Genomic DNA, 20564 nt, shown 5'->3' on the forward strand with positions numbered 1-20564 from the left:
CACTCAAGGCAGGCAGCAGTCTGAGAGGGACCAAATTGGATGGCTAGAATCTTCCAGTTTGGGAGATTTTCCCAGGATCCCCATTCATCATGGCCCACATCAGATCAGCAGTCTGGATCACCAAAACATGGGCCCCGCTTGTACTTACTGGGTGCATCACAAAACTATGAAAAGCCTGACAAATCAGAGCAGGATGCGGACTCCGCCCATGAGACCAGCCCAGATAAACCGTCCATTTCAGGGTTTGAAACCATTGGACCAGGCTGTGCAAACTGGGTGGCATTGTGTGACCTGAAAAATATTATCATGAGAATGCATATGCATGTGTATGATGACATCCGAGCACCATACTAGAGAAAGGTTGAAGCAGTCTCCTTATGGCTAGACAACCATTATACGAGGTCCACTTGACCCGATTTACATTTTTAGTCATGTTGAAAACTCTATTTGCATATCTGTGCATCTTTGAGGACTTCACACTAGGAAGATGTACATGAATTGTATAGTGATTGATGGACACATCAGATCATTAGACTGAGTGGACATGATGATTAGACCATTGGACTTAGATTGTATAACATTCTAATTATTAGATTATTATCATCGGATATCTTGATCATGAAAATCATGAGTCATGAAATAGTTTACTTGTTTAGTTTATTTATATGTTTCGTTATTTTTGGTATGTTTGATATTTATGTTGAGATTAGGGAGTTTAGGAACAATTTTTAATTCTTTAAACGTTTTTATGTTTAGAATCTCATCTAAGAGCGCTTTTTTGTAAAAGATCTTTTCTAAAATTACAAAGGGTTGGACGTCCTCGCCCTACATGTTATGAATGAATAAGATTAAATCATTCAATGATTAGATTCATGGTGCGAAACCACAAGGAATGATTCTCAAGTAATCTTTTTTACTCTCTTGTCAATAAAGTATTATCTTCATTCATCTTTTTTTTTTTTCTTTCTTCTTTCTTCTTCTTTTAAACCTTTATTCTTCTTTTTTCTACCACTCCTAACCCATCTAAACTTATATCTCAAAATCATAAATACCTAAAACCCTAACTTCAAATCTCCAAAACCTTCATCCTAATCTCTTCAAAATTCTAACCTTAAAATTTCAAAATTTCAAAATTCATTGACCAAATCATAAATATCTAATTACCACAATGTGAAACCATATTTCATATTCTAGAAATCATAAATCCAAAATCCAAAATTTGAAATACAGACTCGAAACCTCTCAGAACCTCCCCAATGTTCTAAACCTTAATGCCTCTGACCTTGGATATCCCAAATCCATTTCCTAGATTCTCTAGCCTTTAAATAACCCTAACATGTCAAAACTTTTGCAAGACATGATTTTCATTAAATTTAGATTTAACCATATGCTAGGATGGGAGTTCTATCTCCAATAAGTCCTGGTTAATCAGTAATTTATGAGATACACATTGCACAATTGTCATAAACTTCAATTTGGACATGTTATGAATATGAAATTTCTAAATTTATGGTAGATTAGCTTTATTTTATCATTCCATTAGTTAATGTCTTTTAATTTCATGGTATCATATTAGGTTAGAGGATTTTGTTCTGTATCAAATTTTGGTATCAGATCTTAAGTCTAGCATAGAACTTTCATGTTGCATATAGGTTAGGCTTTCATATTGTTGTGTTTAGGGTTAAAAGTCTTCCTATTCTTATCACATTGCATTTTGAGTCTTTAACTCTTAGGTTTCCTATTAGATTTCTGGTTTATGCCAACTCACACTAGGTGTGACCGCGTGGTTATGGTCTACACCCCACAATGAATTTGAAACTAATTGTTAAGTCTATCAATGCATCAAAAACCATCCTGCGGCCATCGAGACCCAAAGTAGAACCACCAATTACCAATTGACAACTCTTAGAAATGAAACATATACTCCTATGACCCAGTTGAAAGCTTCCCTCCAAGCAAACCCCGTGGATGGGGAAGGTGGTCAATCTCAACTTATGTTGTTTGCCTTACATAATAATCAAATGTTGACACATTAAAATTGGGGATCATTTAATTTCTTTCTTTCTTTTTTTACTTTTAAACAAATAATTACTTCCTCAACTATGATTGATGTTGGGTGCTCTGTCTCTAAGGTCATAACCGCAGTCAAGTTGCATTGGTTTTGCTTTCATTCTTTTTTACTTTGATTATCTCTTCATCTGATATTGATGTTGAGTGTTCCATTTCCACGATCATAGATGTAATTGAGCAATAAATTCTCTCAACTTCAGATCCCATCTGTAATTGGGTTAAACAATCTGCCTCCAAAACCTCCAATCCCCTAAAGCAATTCATAAATTCTGCAAAGTAGAGACCATACGGACTAGCATGTAGAGAATGGTGCCTAATCCGTTCCTTCTTCATCACTGAGGCTCTACCTCAAAATCTTCCATGTAGGCCAGTCATAGGAATCATTCAAAGCTGATTTTGCTATGCCTAGCCGATTGTAAATTTCAAAATTCATGGGTAGTGGTAACCCCAAGTCAATCCTAACATTTACAAATCTACATTCCAATAAGAGAAAGGAGTACATGGTACCCTACGCTTGTGCATAACAATCTAACTGAAGTGATGGCCCTTGATAGAGTGGAATAGCATAAAAGGATTTACATAGCTAACTGCAATTAGTTTGGATAAGTCTTAGATGACAATGATGATTTATTCCCTTTGATATCATAATTTCATTTTCAACTGCTATATTGCTTCAACATTTTAACTTTCCATTTGACATACCTCATTTTAGTCATATTTATCATTTGATGATTCTTTAAACTAAAAAATAAAAAGCAACTTGATTATAAGGGAATTAGAAGAGGGTACATAGTGAGATGAGTCAAATCCTCTTCAAAATAATATTTGGTAATCTCTCTTTTCTATTTACTCATCTTTTTAAAAATGGGATAACATCTCTTAAATATATGTTGAATAAATTATATGCTAGTGTGTTTTGTTATGTACACATAAATACCATATACCACATTCGCCAATGTGCCAGATTTGCCACCATCACCATCAATTTACAAGCACCCCACATACATCATAGGTGCCACCATTGATCTACAAGCACCCTTTTGTGCCAATGAGCAAAAGTAAAAATGCACTTTATATGAAGATGATCCTCATTCAAGGTATTTGATAAATAGCCAATATCACAATGTGTGTGGACAAGCCTTTAGTGATAGAGAGCATGCCGTACTGCCGATCTAGGACAACTTCTATTGCATCCGTTAGAACAAAAATCTATCGATTGTATTGAAGGCCCATTTCGAATCTATAGTTGACTGAGAGAGGTTACCCTCAATTGTTAAATTGGGTTCATTTTAAGATATAATTGTTGTAGGGCACAAATTTATTTTTAAAAAAATTACAATGGGAGGTTTTCATATACTAATCTTGTATTAAATTATAAGAGACTACATTATGGAAATTGTAATTTATTTATTTCATTGACAATAATAAAAATATATAGAATGTGTGAGAAAACTATAAAGATCTTAATTGATATATATATATATATATATATATATATATATATATATATATATATATATATATATATATATATATATATATCCGAATGCTCAGTTGCGAGACAGCATTATGGAAACTGTAATTTATTTATTTCATTGATGATAATATAAATATATAGAATGTGTGAGAAAACTCTCTATGTGTGTGTGTGTGTGTGTGTGTATCCGAACCTTATATTAAATTATAAGAGATTACATTGTGGTAACTGTAATTTATTTATTTTAATGACAATAATAAAATTATATATAATGTGTGAGAAAACTATAAAGATCTTAATTGATACACACACACACACACACACACACACACACACACATTATATGTTTCGATGCAACAACAAGATGTTATTTGTAACAAGTAGTTTTGTTGGTTGGTTAATTGGTCACATTTTCTTTATGAAATGAGTTGGATTGGTATTATTCTGGATACGGCAAAATAATTCTATTAGATCTAATGTACTTATTCGATCTAATAAGTACCTTGTGTCAGAATTGAGAAATTCTATAACTCGAATCTTTAGTATTCTTTTATTTATCACCTGTGTCTACTATTTAGGCAGAATACCGTCGCCTATTGTCACTAAGAAACTGAAAGAAACCTCAGAAACGGAAGAAAGGAGAGAAAGTGCGGAAGAAACAGATGTAGAAATAGAAACAACTTCCGAAATGAAGGAGACTAAACAGGAACAAGAGGCATCCACCATATATATATATATCCGAATCTTATATTAAATTATAAGATACTACATTATGGAAACTGTAATTTATTTATTTCATTGACAACAATAAAAATGCATAGAATGTGTGAGAGAACTATTAAGATCTTAATAGATATACATTATAAAAAAGAAATATACTAATCTAAAAAGATTATTAGAGTTTTATTCCTACCACTTTGGTTTTAATAGTATGTCCAGACCGGCCTTTAAACTCATTTCGAAGTGCGAGGGTCATTTTCCCCAAAAAGGGCTCAAGCTTGCTTTATTGCTGACCGGTAAAAGCCAATATGATTAGTTTTTGATAAGTTGGTGTTTTAACAACTATTTCCTCGGAGAGGAAGATGAAATGGAGGTTTGAAAATTGCAGCCAAATGCACAAGGTTAACAGCCATTGGATCAAAATGGCATTTAAAAAGGGGTGTGGATTGGGTACTTCCTGGCCTATCCCGGGCTCCGGACAGGCTGGGCAATGAGGGGCCATGGGATGTATGGGTTTTATCTACACTGTTTATACATTTTTTCATGTCATTGAGTTAAGAGTTCAAAAATGAGGCAGAATTAATGCTCTAGTCGACCACAAAATGGGAATTAAACTCTTAAGGTTGAAAAGATTACGAAGGCTACATAAGTTTTGGATCAAGTTGATATTTGTTTTTTCCATTCATCCATGCCTATATGACCTTATGAATATGTTAGATGGTAAATAAACATCACAGTGGGCCTTAAGAAGGTTTCAATGGTGGACATCATTATCATCTCTTCTTCCTTTGGTATGACCCACTTAAACCTTGGATTTGCCTCATTTTTTAGCTAATGATCCAAAATGACAAGGAAAAATAGATGGACCGTGTGGATAAAATATGTATATCACGATGGCCCCTCAAAGGTCCAGCCTATTTGGTATAAGCAGAAGAAGTACCCAATCCGCGCCGTCATTGGCCCAAAAAAAAGGCAGATCGAAGGTTCAAGTGGGCCACTGCCAAAGGAAGAAGGGGTGATAATAATGTCCACCGTTGAAACCTTTCTAGGGCCCACCGTAATGTTTAATTACCATCTAATTTATTCATAAGATCATGTCTCTATTCATAAGGTCACATATAGACATGGATGAATGAAAAGAAAAAAAAACAATTAAATATCAACTTGATCTAAAATTCATGTGGCTTTCATAATTTTTTCAAATGTAAGAGCTTAATCGCCCATTTTGTGGTTCACTTGAGAATTAGGTTTGAGTTATTTTTGGGCTCATAACTTAAAATATTTGTACGGACGGTGTGGATAAAACTCATACATCACGTGGCCACCCAGCCCATCAAACGAAATAGGATTTCGTACCGGGTAATGTAGTACCCCTTTATTGTACCGAGTAAACTCTGTTGGCCCACTTTAAATGTATGTGGAATATCCACGCCGTTCATACGTTTTTCAAGGTCATTTTAGGGGTTGAGCCTGAAATTGAAGCATATCCAAAGCTCAAGTGGACCCCACCATAGAAAACAATGAGGATAATTATGTCTACCGCAGTGATGTTTATTTGTCATGCAGGCTGTTCATAAGGTCACAAAGACATAAATGGATGAAGGGAAAATAGAAATATCAGCTTCATCCAGATCCTTTGTGGCCTCCATAAAGATTTCAATGGTAGGTGTTCAATTCACACTATCTCTGTGGTGTGGTACATTTGAGCTTTTGATATGGTTTGATTTTGGGATTAGTTACTAAAATAAGCTGATAAAACAGATGGACGGGATGGATGAGACACATAACTCAAGGTGGGCCCACAGAGTTTACCCGAGCGTACTAAGTTACCCAGTACGCCCGTCCGATTTCCATTTAATCGCACAGGGTTAAATGTCATCTACGAATTACGCCCCGATTGCAGCGGATTCCCTGCCAAAGGCTTTAGCAGGAACTTTCTGCTCTGGGAAGATTAGTGTGCCCACCATGATGTTTGTGGGAAACCCACTCCGTCCATCTGTTTCTTCAGATCATTTTAGTATAGAAGTTGAAAACTGATGGGATCCTTACCCTTGCTCGGGTGGTAGACTCTCAGGAGTTTCAACACCCCGTCAAGGGTTCCAGTATCCGTGTGTGGTGAAATTCCACTAGCGTAAGTGTGTGGGGTGTGTGTGCGTGTGTATTTTTAAAAAAATATGTATAACAAAAAAAAAAAAGTTTAAAGTTGATGCAAATCCAAAATTAAGTGAACTGTAAAATAGAAAAACTTAGGCCCCGTTTGTTAAATCTGAAGTTTAAAGCTTGAATCTGAAATCTGAAGTCAAAAAAATTGTTTGGTAACTATGACTGAAGTCTGAAAATTAAGTATTGAATTTAAAACAATTTATTTGTTAACAAACATCTAAAATGTCTGAAATGTATTAATTTGACACATTTGCCTATATCTATATTTTGTTTGGAAATGCTTTACATTATAAAGAAATTATTTTTTATTAAATGAAAATAAAATTATTCTATTCAATTCAAATAAACTACAAAGTATTTAATAGAAAATTAAAATATCATTATTCATAAAAACAGATAAAAAATTAATCATTTGCATGTATAAGTGTGGCGGCAATTTCTTCTAGTATATTGGACATAATAGTTTGTTTAAAGTTTCCAAATACTCTTTTCACTTCAGGCATATCATTCTCTGATTCGATATTCATCTTTGAAAGAACATTTTCATCATTGTATTGTTGGAAGAGTGGATCGGAGATGAATTCTTTTCTAATGTAGTTGTATAGTGTCATGCATGCAATAACTATGTCTTTTTATGTTGGGAAAGAATATGGTGTCATCCGCTCAGACATCACTAAGGCAAGGGACAAACCTTAAGGGACCGAGATCGAAGAATTTACATGTCAGAGATCCGAGAAAATCACACATTTCGTGTTAAACGGGCCTAAAAATTGTCCAGAATGCAAGATCACAAGGTTCCCACCATTCGTTCGGCTCAAAACTTTATATCCGGCCTGAAGACTATAAATTAACCGTACACATAGAATTTCAGCCATTGGATCGTTGTAGAAGTAGCCCAAAGGTCAGATCAGCTCATGAATTATCAATTTGGGGCCCACCTGATATCTGGATATGCTTCAATTTTGGTTTCAACTCATTAAATGAGTTGATAAAGTAGATGGATGGAGAAGATGTCGCATATACATCACAGTGGAACCCACATATACATACACATGTACATAATTTACATGCAGACGTGCACCGTACCAAGATCTGGTCAACAATAAGGATGACCCGATCCTTCTTCACCACGTTGGGCCGTGCACATAACCAATGAGGTTCCATCCCCGATCTGGAACGTTCATATGCTCCAGAGGTGGGGCGTGACCCTAGCCTAGGTTGCCGTTTGGCCCGTTGTGCACATATATAAGAGGATCGTCGAAAAACGGAGGATGGACGGCGGTTTGAAGAACCTATGGGCTACACCGAATCTGAACCAAAATAGACCATGCCCGACTGGTTTTTCGAGAAGAATCCGGTGGATGGCGTGGATTTCTCACATGACAGATGCAGTGGGACCCACCAAGCATCAGCGTAAGCCGATTCCCGCACGCCCTGCGTCCGTGAAATCCATCCCAAGACGAGCGCTGAGTTGTACGAGGACACGGATTGCGTACTACCCCCGCCCGTCCCTAGCTCCGAACGGGCAGTTATGTGGGCGGGCCCACCGTGATATATCTGTACATCCAAACCATCAATCCCTTTTCTCAGATTATTTTAAGGTATGAACACAAAAATGAGGCAGATCCAACGCTTAAGTGGACCACACCAAAAATAGCAGCAGGATAATGATTTCACCGTTAAAAAATTCACAGGTCCCACTGTAACATTTATTTTCCATCTAATCTATTCATAAGGTCAAAAATATCTATATGAAGAGAAAAAACAAATTTCATATTGATCTGAAACTTCTGTGACCCCAAAGAGGTTTCAATGGTAGACGTTTAATCCCCCTCTGCTTTTTGCAGTGTGGTCCAGTTTTTCTTTAAATCTATCTTATTTTTTGGCTAAAGCCTTACGACGAGCTCGAAAAATGGATGGACGGTTTGGATATAACAAATAAGTCATGATGGGACCCATAACTTGCTGACTTCAATACACCAGCCAATTCGCTTCCCAAATCCCAATCCATCGCGGGCTCCTAGATCCGTTTCGTGTCCTACCCCCGCTCGAACGGTCCGCGCAGAGATCTGTAGGGCCCACCATGATATAAGTGTTTTATCTAAGCCGTTTATTGTTTTTCTTATATTATTTTAATATATGATATGAAAGATGAAGCAGGTCCAGAGCTTAAGTGAGCCACACCAAAGGATGCTACAGTGATAATGATATCCATAGTTGAAACCTTTTTAAGGGCCACTGTGATGTTTTTTTACCATCCATGTATACATGACCTTTGAAGTGAAAACACAAATATCAGCTTGATCTGAAACTTCTCCAGCTCTCAAGAAGTTTTTAACATTGGACGTTCAATCCCCACCTTATGGTCCAATTAATCATTAGACCTGCTTCTTTTATTGGATCACACTTTAAATTATCTGAAAAAGTTGATGGACAGTGTGGATCAAACACATAAATCATGGTGGGGCATAAAGAAGTTTTACAGGTTAAAGGTTGATTTTGTATTGCGCAAACAATTTAAAAGAAAAAATTTCCGTAGTAACTTGAAAAGGGATACTTTTGGAAGCAAACAAATTTTATTTAATGAAAAATCACGGAGCGCATTCCGCGTTCAGATCATTTTAGGATATAAGTTTAAAACTGATGCAAATCCAAAACTTAAGTGAACCGCAAGATAGGAAAACTTAGTTGCATAAATGCCTACCATTGAAACCTCCCTGGGACCACTGTGGTGTTTATATGCCATCCATACCGTTAATAAGGCCATTCCTATTGAGATGAACTGGAAAAAAAAAAAAAAAAGACAACAAAAACTGATTCAAAACTTTTGTGGCCCTACGAAGCTTTCAACAGTGGACGTTCAATCCTCTATCGTGCGGCCCACTCAAGTTTTGAATGTGGCATTTTTAGGCCCGACTTCTAATATTATCCTATAAAACGGATGGACAGCATGAATTTCTCACAAATATCACGGTTGGCCCACTTAAAACATTCTATCTGTGCATAAATTGGGCTCACCATAATGATGAGGCTAATCTATTCATTGGTGAGCCACACCTCACTTATATATTGATTTTGGTGCCTTATCCCCTCTATAGCTAGATGGGGCTAAATTTTAGGGTGATTATTTGAATAGTTTATAATTATTTCATAAAAATCATAAAATATTAGGCTTACAAGGTCTGCTAAATTATATACATAAATTTACCGTTCACCTTCTGATAACCCTAATTCGTACTGGGCCACACAAGGGAAAAAATTATAAAATTTCTGCTAAAAGCTCTGAGTTCGCATGATAGTGAGTTTTAAATAAAGCTGAGTTTTGGGGCTTCAGCTCATCCTGGAAAATCACGAGTGATTGGCAGTTTAGATGAAATATACACACAATGGTGGCCCCACGTACAAAACTTATGGTTGGCGTCCCATCTCCATTGTCCATGTGGTGTGGCCCACCTGAACGGTGGATTGCTGATTTTTTTTTTTTTTTTTCCCTCCAAGGCCTTGGATTGAGAATACCACCTGATGGACGGAGTGGATGTTACATGTACAGCATGGTGGGGCCCTACAGGATAGGTAAAACAGGTGTTACAGAGATTCCTCGTGTGGCCCACCTTACTATGCACTACACATGTGACTCGTTGGTGGGATGTGTGCATCTATATGGAGCATCCCATGTAGCGAAAGGCCTGTATCACCACATTTCAGTTCTCACGCGTGGCCAAAAACGCTGGTTAAATCCTCTAACATGGGGAAAACTAATTAACGTGCATGAACTCCACGCCGTCCATCGGCTACAAAATCTTTTCTTTGGCCTTGATGCCAAAAACTAGCCTGAGGTGGGCCACCCCAAAAGCATTATACCTAGAACCTCAAAATTCAAGTGTTATGGACCACCTAAGTTTTGGAATTGTATGATTTTTGGCTAGTTCTTTTGTCATAATGACGCATGGAAGATGAATGGATCGGATGGCATATAAACACCAGGTTGGGCCGTGCACATAACCAATGAAGTTCCATCCCAACTGTTTCATTTGGTGTGGCCAATCTAGCTCTGAATTATTGTAATTTTGGGATCAATGATTAAGATGAGCTAGAGTACCTGATACGCGGGTTATATCTTATAAAAGTTACACCCAGATGGCTCTCAGTTAGTCTGCGATAGTTATTTTCTTAGGAAAGGTTTTTACAGGAAGTTCCCATGCATGGAAGCTTGATGGGCCTAACCTATGTTACATACGTTTTACAAGCCTATTTTAAGAAATGTGACAAAAACAGAGCGAGATCCAACTTTTAAGTAGGCTAAACAGTAGGAATTGAATAACCACCACTGTTGAAACATTTGTATGGCCACAGATTTTATGCATAATGTTAAGTTTTATGTGTTTCCCGTTCATCCTAGTAGAAATGACCTTGTAAACGGTTTAGACATATTAACATAAACGTGGAATGTAGGTATTTCTTTTTCCAGTTTTCCATCTCATATGGCCTTAAAGTCTTTAATTTGACTTAATTTTAGTCACTTATTCTAAAATAAGCTCTCAAAATGAATGGACATGGTGGATTTCTTATAAACTTATATTTAAGGTGGGTCTTGGCCTGGATTTTGAATTGTTTCAGGTGGCCTTATCCAAAATCTAATTTTTAAGGCCTGAGCTCAGCCCATTGACACCCCCTACTTATAAGAGCTTTTGGCAGTAGATTAGCTGTTACCCTTAACCTAACCGTATGGGCCTCACGTTGATGTATTTGTTGTATATCAACTTTGTTCATCTGTTTTACATCTCATTTAAGAATTTGATTCCAAACCTTAAGAAGATTCAAATCTCTGGTGGACCATGTCACAAAAATGCATTGATAAACGACAGTTAAAAACTTTTTATAAGCCACAAAAGTTTTTTGGATCAAGATGATCTTTGTATTTTCCCTTCATCATCAATAGGTTGGGTATGAAATGAGTATCACGGAAACCTTATGATGGGCCTTTTGAAAATTTTCATGGTAAAGTACTCAATCACCATTATTTCCAATGGTGTGGTCCACTTGAGATTTGAATTTGATTAATATTTTGGACTACGACGTAAAATGAGTTGGAGAAACGGATGGACAGCATGGATATAAAACACACCATCAATGTGGGCCCCACAATAAAGGTAACACCCACTAAGGTGGTACCCTGTGTCGATGGTTGATTCTTAAGGAATTTTAACACAATATCTTATTTGAATATCATGAATAAAAATTAAGCTTATTTGAATATCAATAAGATTAGTGGAAACATTTATTGAACGGTTGAAAAAGGAAAAAAAAAAGAAAAATTCTAAACCATACTTTTCCAAAAAAACAAGTCCACGAATCAAATAGAATTATCCGAACAAACTAATAACAAGGGGCGGGGCTTTAGTGGATCCCCCAATACACTAAGGTCGGTGAATCCCTGACCATGGGGCCTTTAGTGTTATATGTGCCTTATATCCATGCCATCCATCCGTTTTGATAGCTCATTTCAAGGCATGATCTTATAAATTAAGCGGATCCAAATCTCACTTCCACCACACCACAAGAAACAGGTAATTGGATGCCCACGTTAAAAACCTATTTGGAATAACCAGATGCCAACGGTCATGTCAGGTGTTCTGTTGACACCTCTCCATTTTGACTGACCATTTTAGGACGGGAGCGGGGAAAGAAAAAGGAATTAATCTAAGACTCATGTGGACCACATATCAAGAAAAGTGTGAATGGAACGCTTGCCATTAAAAAAACTCTCAAGTATTATAAAAATTCTGGATCAAGATGTTTTCTCTTCATTTAAGTCTGTCTAGCCAACAATTGGATGTCAAATAAACATTACTGTAGGCCTTACAAAGGTTTCAACGGCGGGCATCATTATTAGCATTGTGTCCTGTAATGTGAATCACCCATCCTTGGATTGGCCTGCTTTTTTAGTTCATGCCATCAAATGATCAATAATAATGAAGAAATGGTATTAAAAAAACATTCATCACAGTGGACCCCACATATCCCTTGTCAGGATCATTAATCTATTCCCAATCTGCGTAAATTTTATTTGCCATCCGACCTATTGATAAGGTGGCAAATGCCTAGATGAGATTACCACACAAATATCAGCTTAATCCAAAAAAATTGTGGTCCACAATAAAATTTTAAATGTTACTCACCAATGTTTCCTTTGATGGGTCTGCTGAGATTTGGATCCGATTATACCCTAAAATGAGAACGGGTGTAACAAGGAACATACAGCGAAGTGGGCCCACAGTCATGGATCTACCCACCTCCGTGGATCCAGGGATCCATCGGAAGCCGCGCCCGATCTTGAGATAGTGACTCGGCGACAGTAGGTCAGTTTGGCTTTATATAAGCCACGTGTACAAGTCTGAGTCCCTGCGTATGAAGCGGCATCGGAAGCCCGAGTATCATATTAAACTCTTCCATCAACCCGCAGAATGCAGCGGATAGCATTTCCAACCCCAACGGAAAAAAAACTGGAATGGCAAATCAGTCCATGAAGCGTCTCTTCCTTCATTTCGGTATTTCTCTCTTCTAATGGAAGAAGATTTTCTTTAGGGTTTGAGATTTTCTCATAGTTTTTTAATGCTTGTTAGCTAACCCCCCGTTAATGCTTGTTAGCTAACCCCCGCCCCCCTTTTTTTTATTTTGTTTTTAATTCCAAGAACTAGTTAAATTTTGATTTCTGATTTTTTTATTTTTATTTTTATTTTTTATAACATTTTTGAGATTCATCTAATTGAGACGGTTCAGCTGGCAAGACCACAATCCAAACCGTTCAACCGGTGGATGCTGATATGGATTTGAAACAGGCCAATAACCACCTCTGATTGGATGATCCTCTTTGTCGAATCATTTTCCTGCAAATGGGTGGTTAGGAGGAGAAGGAAAAGAGCAGCAGTCGATATTTCAACAAGCGAAAGTCCGTTAATTCGATTGTTCCACTTGTACATTGGGACATGAATTCCCTGGTTATGGGAGTCTGTGTAACCCAAAGCTCTGCGGGGCCCACCTAGATGTCCATTTGACATCCGCTCTGTCCATCAGTTTTGCCAGTTCATGTCAGGAAATGAGCCTGAAAAGGGTCTGGCTCAGAGGTAGACAGACTCTGTTTCAACACTGAGATCATGGAATCGAGTGCCCCATGTGGTTTGGGTGTGTGTGAGCGTGGTGTGGGTTTGTGTGTTAAAAAAAAAAAAAAAGAGCCCGAAAATGTGGCACTTCTAATACCTAAGTGGGCCATACCACAGGAAACAGTGGGGATGGAAATGCCTGCTGTGATGTTTATATGCCATTCGACCTGTTCATAAGGTAATTCCCATCGGGGTGAAGGGAAAACAAAAATGTCAGTCTGGCTTAAAACTATTGTGGGCCCCAAGAAATTTTCAATGGTGGACGTTCAGTCCCCACATTTTCTTCTGGCGTGGCCCACATGAGTTTTGAATGTGCCTGATTTTTTGTTTCACCTTGTAACATGAGCTGTTGCAATGGATGGACAAAGTGGATATAACATAGACATCATGGTGGGCCCCACAAAGCTTTGAGTTACAAGGACCCTCTGTAACTGGGGTTGCAGGAAATTCACATCCAGTCTATTGGCAAGATATAGACCGATATGTGGCTTTTTCTGTATATATTGCCAATGTGGACTAAATCAGTTAAAATTCACATCAATATGGGTGATATGTAGTGCTTCTTGCATGATATTTATCGTGACATATTGGTTTTGGAGCTGGCGGATACATGCTCTGGTACCAATAATCTCGAATGTTGCACTCATCAGAGGGCTATGGCTGATCCATGGTGGGCTCCATGGGATGAACGTCATGTATTGCTGAAGTGCACCAACCATGACTAGTCTCATTGAATCATTTCCTTTGTACATTTCTAGAATAGTAATCAGTGGTCCCATACAAATTCATAATATCTTTTTGCTCCCGGGTGGATTTTTTCGCGTGCTATGTTATAAATTGCATAAGCTGAAATGGAATGGTGAGGGCATTTTCTTTGCAGTTTTTAATTTATTGAATTCAATTTGTATTTGGAAGCAAATGCTGGTATCTCAATATTTCATGCCATTTTCAATCTGCAGGTCGTTGTAAAAACATCATAAGGAAGCAAGAATCATATCGGCAATTCATTAGTGGTATTCTTACTAGATTCCGTACACAAAGTTCAAAAGCAGAGAAAGCAGGAGCCGATGATTCAAGAGAGGGGAAAGATGGGTCCCAAGGTTCCACAAAACCGAAACAGAATGAGCAGAGAAATCAAAGTTCGGGCCTTGCCAAATACAGTTCTGATGATGATGATTTGAGTGAAACGAAATGGAGGCTGGAACTTGCCTGGCTCACAAAAGTGCTTGAGCCAGCCTTGCAGATGTGCAAGCGGGCTTTGGCAACAGGTCGGTCTTTTTCAATTTCCTTAGCTCTCTAATTTATATAATAGATATGAATTTAAGATCATAAACTCCTAGTCTCCTATAGTAGATGTGCTCTTATCCTTCAAAAAAGAAAAAGAAAAAAAAAAAAGATGTGATCGTTGTGTACCACTCGAACTGAAAGGGAAATTTTTAGGATGGCTATAAGACCAGACTTGCTTTATGGGGCAGAATATTGAGCAATTAAGAAATAACATGTTCATAGGATGAATATGACTGAAATGAGGATGTTGAGATGGACAAGTGACAAGACGAGGAAGGACTGAATTAGAAATGAATGCATTCGAGGGAAATTAGGAGTAGCACCAATAGGTAATAAGATGAGGGGAAGTAGTCTTAGATGGTTTGGTTATGTGCAATGGGGACTAAGAACTATGCTGGTTAGAACGAGTGAGTTTGTACAAGTTGAATGCTCTAAAAGGGCAAGGGGAAGCCCAAAAGGATGTGGATGGAGGTAGTAAGAAAAGACTTGATGGCCTATGGTCTAATTGAAGTTGTGGCCATTGATAGAGTGAAATTGTAGAAAAGAATTCATGTTGCCGACCCAATTTGTTGGAATAAGGCTTAAATGATGATGATGATGATGATGACGAGATACGAATTTAAGATCAATAGGTATTTTGAAACTATGATATTCTAACTTGCTCTTTTATTTTATTTATTTTTTAGAGGTAACCAATTTTTATATTAAGCCACTCACACAAGGCTAGAAAAGAATACACATGAAAAACACAAACACGAGAGAGAAAGTGAAAGAGAAGGCAGCCGAAGCGGCTTAAACAAAAGCAGCCTAATTCGAAATGAGACCCTTAATTTTTAAAATAACCTCATTGACGCCCACACACTCATTTCGAAAGCAATGGTCATTCTGAGCACCCCAGATACCCCAAAAACGCCCATAATAATCAGCCTCCACTGCGCTTTATCTGCTTTCCCAACTCCCCCATGCCAAGCCCACAACATATAACCCTGCACATTTGGAAACTCTGACCACATATTAGAGTCTCCAAGCTAGATGTCTTCCCAAAAATGGATCTTATTGCAGCTTCCAAGAGCAAACTCAACATGAGGAAGGACTTTCCCTGCCATCCTTTCTGTCGCTTTCCAACAAAAAGAGGCACTATAGAGGGAAGATTCCTGGATCCACCAACCCATGTTAGAAGTGCTGTGTTTACTAGCCACCACTGATCTCTATAAGCTTCCCTCTTTCACCCCAAGCATATTTACCAGCAACCACCGACTTCCATAAACTTCCCTCTTCCACCCCAAACCTCCAAACCCACGTTCCCAATAAAGTCGTCCCTCAAGCCTCATGATGCCTGCTCCACCTTCTTCGAGAGGCCTATAAATTTCGTCCCCCAAAAGAAAAAGAAGAAGATGGAATTACCTTTAATCGCTCCACCTTGCTATAGGAAATCCTTCCAAAATTTATCAATGTGGAGGATCGCCATTTTTGGGCAGTGTAACAAGGACATAAAATAAAGGGGGAGGTTCAAGATTCTTCCTCCCACCGCCATAAACCCCCCCTTCCAAGGAGACAATTTCCTTTCTATCTTTTCAATGAACACATCCCAAAGCTGCTTTGCTTCCTTAATCAAGGTGATTCCTCATTTCTGATCTCCTATTCTTGATAAGTCGAGGTCAAACCCGCATTCGAAGGACTGTTTACTAACTTGTGGAGATAGATCCACTCTTAGATGATTCTTGAATGGATGATCAGCTACACACGATAAAAATTCGCTGATTGCAACCTCCAGATGGTCGCACATTGGTCTACTACGAATTAAGTTGAAGTTGGATAATGTTGCACACTTGGATAATTTGAATCCATATTCATCAACTGGATTTAGGACAAGAGATCCGAGATCTTGGCTTGAAAGTGGTATCATTGGAATATCTCTTAAGATAAAGGTGTTTTCAAATTTTCACGATATCTCAACCAAGAAACTCAGAAAATATCATCTCCTTGATATATTTTCTTAACGAGAAAAAATTTATTGTGGGCTTGCTTTTCTGTCAACTTGGAAACAGAGAATGCAACCGTACCTTGACTTGTGTCATTTGACCTACCATCTAAGCTATGACACGTATCCTTATTGCCATAAATACTTCCACTCACGACCCTATTGTCTTCTAGTCCTAGCTCCTCCCTCTCCTCCAGTTGGATTATGCCAACAGTTATGTCCATTAGTTTTTACTTGTCCACGTCATCATAATCCTTCCTGCTCCATTTCTGCATGCCTGACCCATATGGAGCCGATCAAGCTTCAGCTTCTTCTTGCACCTTCACTGTATATAACCTTAAACAATTAAACACAGCAATTTTCTCAGATCAGTTGATTTATCAATGATGCCCCTAACCCTTCTCATTTCCAGATTCTCGTTGAATAAGATTTCCAGGTCGATTTCTAGAACTTCACCAAAACACGATCTTATTGCTAATAAGGTTTAATTGTCCCACGCGTATAGAGGGATGTCCCATATCCTATTCCATGACATGCCCCTGCCTCACACAGGCTTAAAATCCATGGGTTTCGCGGGCCGCCCACCTCGAGTGTGCCCCTACATCCCACAGGTCACCCCACGCGAGCCTATTGTGAAAATGCCCTTGCATTAATCACTCCTGGTGAGGAGTCTCGAACACGAGACCTCTCACTTTGATACCAATTTGATGCTGGACAATTAACCACTTGCTCTAAAAGCTCGAATTGATAGAGCATGGCGAATTAATCCATTTATCTCGTAGCCCAGACTCCAAATCCATGGGTTAGGTCCTCAGCCGAACCCTTTTCGTGAGCCCCAAAATTCATGGGTTCCGCCCCCTCGTGGGCTCCAAATCTATAGGTTCCACCTCACACGAGCCACTTGCCTCATACAGGCCCCAAATTCATGGGTTCCGCGGGCCGCCCACCCCGAGTGTGCCCCTGCATCCCTAATGCAGGACAATTAACCACTTGCTCTAAAAGCTCGAACTGATAGAGCAGGGCGAATTAATCCCTTTATCTCATAGCCTTGGCCCAAAATCCATTGGTTAGGTCCTCCATCGAACCCTCCTCGTGAGCCCCAAATCCATGGGTTCTGCCCCCTTGTGGCCCTAAATCCTTGGGTTCCGCCTCACATGATTCACCAGCCTCACACGGCCCCTAAATCCATGGGTTCTGCGGGCTGCCCACCCCCATTGTGCTTCTACATCCCACAGGCCACCCACTCTAGCTCGGTTTGAAAATGCCCCCGCATTAATCACCCCCGGTGAGGAGTTTCGAACGCAAGACTTTCCGCTTTGATACCAATTTGATGCAGGACAATTAATCACTTGCTCTAAAAGCTTGAACTGATAGAGCATGACAAATTAATCCCTTTATCTCATAGCCTAGGCCCCAAATCCATGTGTTAGGTCATTGGCCGAACCCTCATCGAGCTCTAAATCCATGGGTTCCGCCCTCTCGTGGGCCCCAAATCTATGGGTTCCGCCTCACACGAGCCACCTGCTTCACACAGGCCCCAAATCCATGGGTTTTGTGGGCTGCCTGCCCTGAGTGTGCCCCTACATCCCACAGGCCACCCCACTCAAGCTCGGTTTGAAAATGCCCCCGCATTAATCCCACAAGCCACCCCACTTGAGTTCAGTGTGAAAATGCCCCTACATTATATTGGTAAAGGGCTCTTTTGGCTTCACCCTAGGGTCTTTCAGGATCCTTAGTAGCCAAGCCTTTTAGTTTGAACATGAATCGTCGTCATCTTCCAGTTTAATCTTATCCAAAATTCAACTTGTTCAGAGAACCTGCTGAAGTCAATTCTGCCCACCAATTAAGCTCTAAGAAATTCCTTTCTCTTGGAAGCAAGGGAGTTATTGACAACTATTTGAACCCATCTGAAGATTCTTAACATGTGTGTGAGGAAACATGATGACCGAAAGCCAAAGTTTCAACATGACTTGCTATGCTTCCCAATTCCCTCAGCCCATTCTTACAAGTATCCACATATGATTTCGCAAAATTTTCTTCCTTTTTGGTATTTCTTAGATTTTGGTATCCATTCCTCCATTCCACCTAGTAAGAGCATTTCTCTGGCTATCACTTTGTTGAGCCTGATCGACATTTGCTCTGTTTACAATGAGTTTCCATCCTTCAACCTTTTTATCTTGCAATACCTTCTATTGCCTTGTGAGCCTCGTCTAGATACCAGAATTGCACAAAATGTGAATATCTTAAGAGCTCCAATTCTTTGTTTCGCGGTATTGTTGTTTAGATATCTTCCAAAACCTTCAAATAGAGAGGCAACATCCTCCATCCTCCATGTTGGGTTGGAACCAGCCAGGAACATAAAGAAATGACCTCCTATTTCTAAGCCCAACAATTTGCCATTCTCCCTCCGTGGTTCTTTCTCCATATCTAACTATTCCTTAGTGGGATGGGTCATGGGTGGGACGTCTTATGATTTTCTTCCATGGATGATGGGAGTTCCTAATTATCATTGTACTACCTTCAATGAGAAGAATGTTTTCTTGATCACCTGGACTTGTGGTAGCCCATTTTCGTAATGTGTAACGTTAATCTAGTGTGCGTGACGTTAATCTAGTGTGCCTGATCATAGATTGGCAATGCATGAAATAAACTAATGCAACTCACACGCCATGTACATGGTGTACTTCATTGTTTACAATTTATATTTTCTTTTTTACTATTTTCAATTTTTTCAATGTTCTGCCATACTACCTATTTTTAATTTAATTTTTAATATATTTTTTTTAAAGGCTTATTCTTTGGCACACCTCTAGGCTCATGACTCACCCTTATAGAGCTAGGTTGCCTCAACTGTGCCTTGTGCCTCTAAAACTGCAGTAGTGCATCCCCATGCTTGAGGAGATCATAAGTTCTACAAAGCTTCCAAAGGAAGAAATACAAGATAGATTGGTAGATGAATCAAAAGAAGTGTCAATGTATGAATTTGTGGATTGATTTGTGAATGGATCTATAGATGGACTGTTGATAGATCAATAGCTAGTAGAGGAGAGAACTATAGGATGGATTTATTAATGGATTGGTAGTCAGATCAAAAGAACAAGGATCAATGAAGGAATCTTCTAATACGCAGATAAAGAATGGGTAGAAGGATCGGTAGCCATATTGATAGTAAAGTTGGTGGTCAGTTTCATATTGGAAGATTTAATAAGGTGTGTATCAAAACAGGTACCAACACACCTATAGAGGTGGCAATGGGTTGGGCCAAGTTAGGCCCAAACCCAAGCTTGTGTCCGTGCCCAAAATGATTGGTTCGGCCCGGGTGCAAATTGACCAGGTCTGAAAATCGATAAAATCCTTATTTCCTGCTTGAATGTTCCTAATCTATTTTTTGATTGAGTGGGCCTAGCACAACAGGCCCAAACCTTAGCCTGAAAAATATTGGTTGGGACCCAGTCCAGACTGACTTGGCCTAAAAAATTGATAACATTCTCATTTCCCACTAGAATGTTCCTAATCTATTTGTTGATTGAGTGAGCCGCACATGCACAAAGAAGTAGGCATTTTAGAGGAATGAAACCAACGATCTACATTCAAGATGGACGGGTTGCCTAACCGAGGATTGGGAATGACATATTTGTACGATATAACACATGCACAAAGAAGTAGGCATTTTAGAGGAATGAAACCAACGATCTACATTCAAGAT

General features: G+C 38.8%; 1 protein-coding gene across 3 annotated transcripts in view; it reads left to right on the forward strand.

Moving 5' to 3' along the window:
- The first annotated feature begins 12775 nt into the window (after positions 1–12775).
- LOC131231890 (uncharacterized) overlaps positions 12776–20564 on the forward strand; it is a 28443-nt gene continuing 20654 nt past the window's right edge. The window contains exons 1-2 of one of the 3 annotated variants that reach the window (XM_058228242.1): positions 12776–12978; positions 14550–14858. In XM_058228242.1, the coding sequence (XP_058084225.1) occupies positions 12939–12978; positions 14550–14858 (349 nt within the window). In that variant the 5' untranslated portion in view covers positions 12776–12938. The remainder of the gene's footprint in view (positions 12979–14549; positions 14859–20564) is intronic. The other 2 variants (XM_058228241.1, XM_058228240.1) reach the window with 2 other exon arrangements.

The sequence above is a fragment of the Magnolia sinica genome, chromosome 17 (genome assembly GCF_029962835.1).
Source record: "Magnolia sinica isolate HGM2019 chromosome 17, MsV1, whole genome shotgun sequence".
Lineage (NCBI taxonomy): Eukaryota > Viridiplantae > Streptophyta > Magnoliopsida > Magnoliales > Magnoliaceae > Magnolia > Magnolia sinica.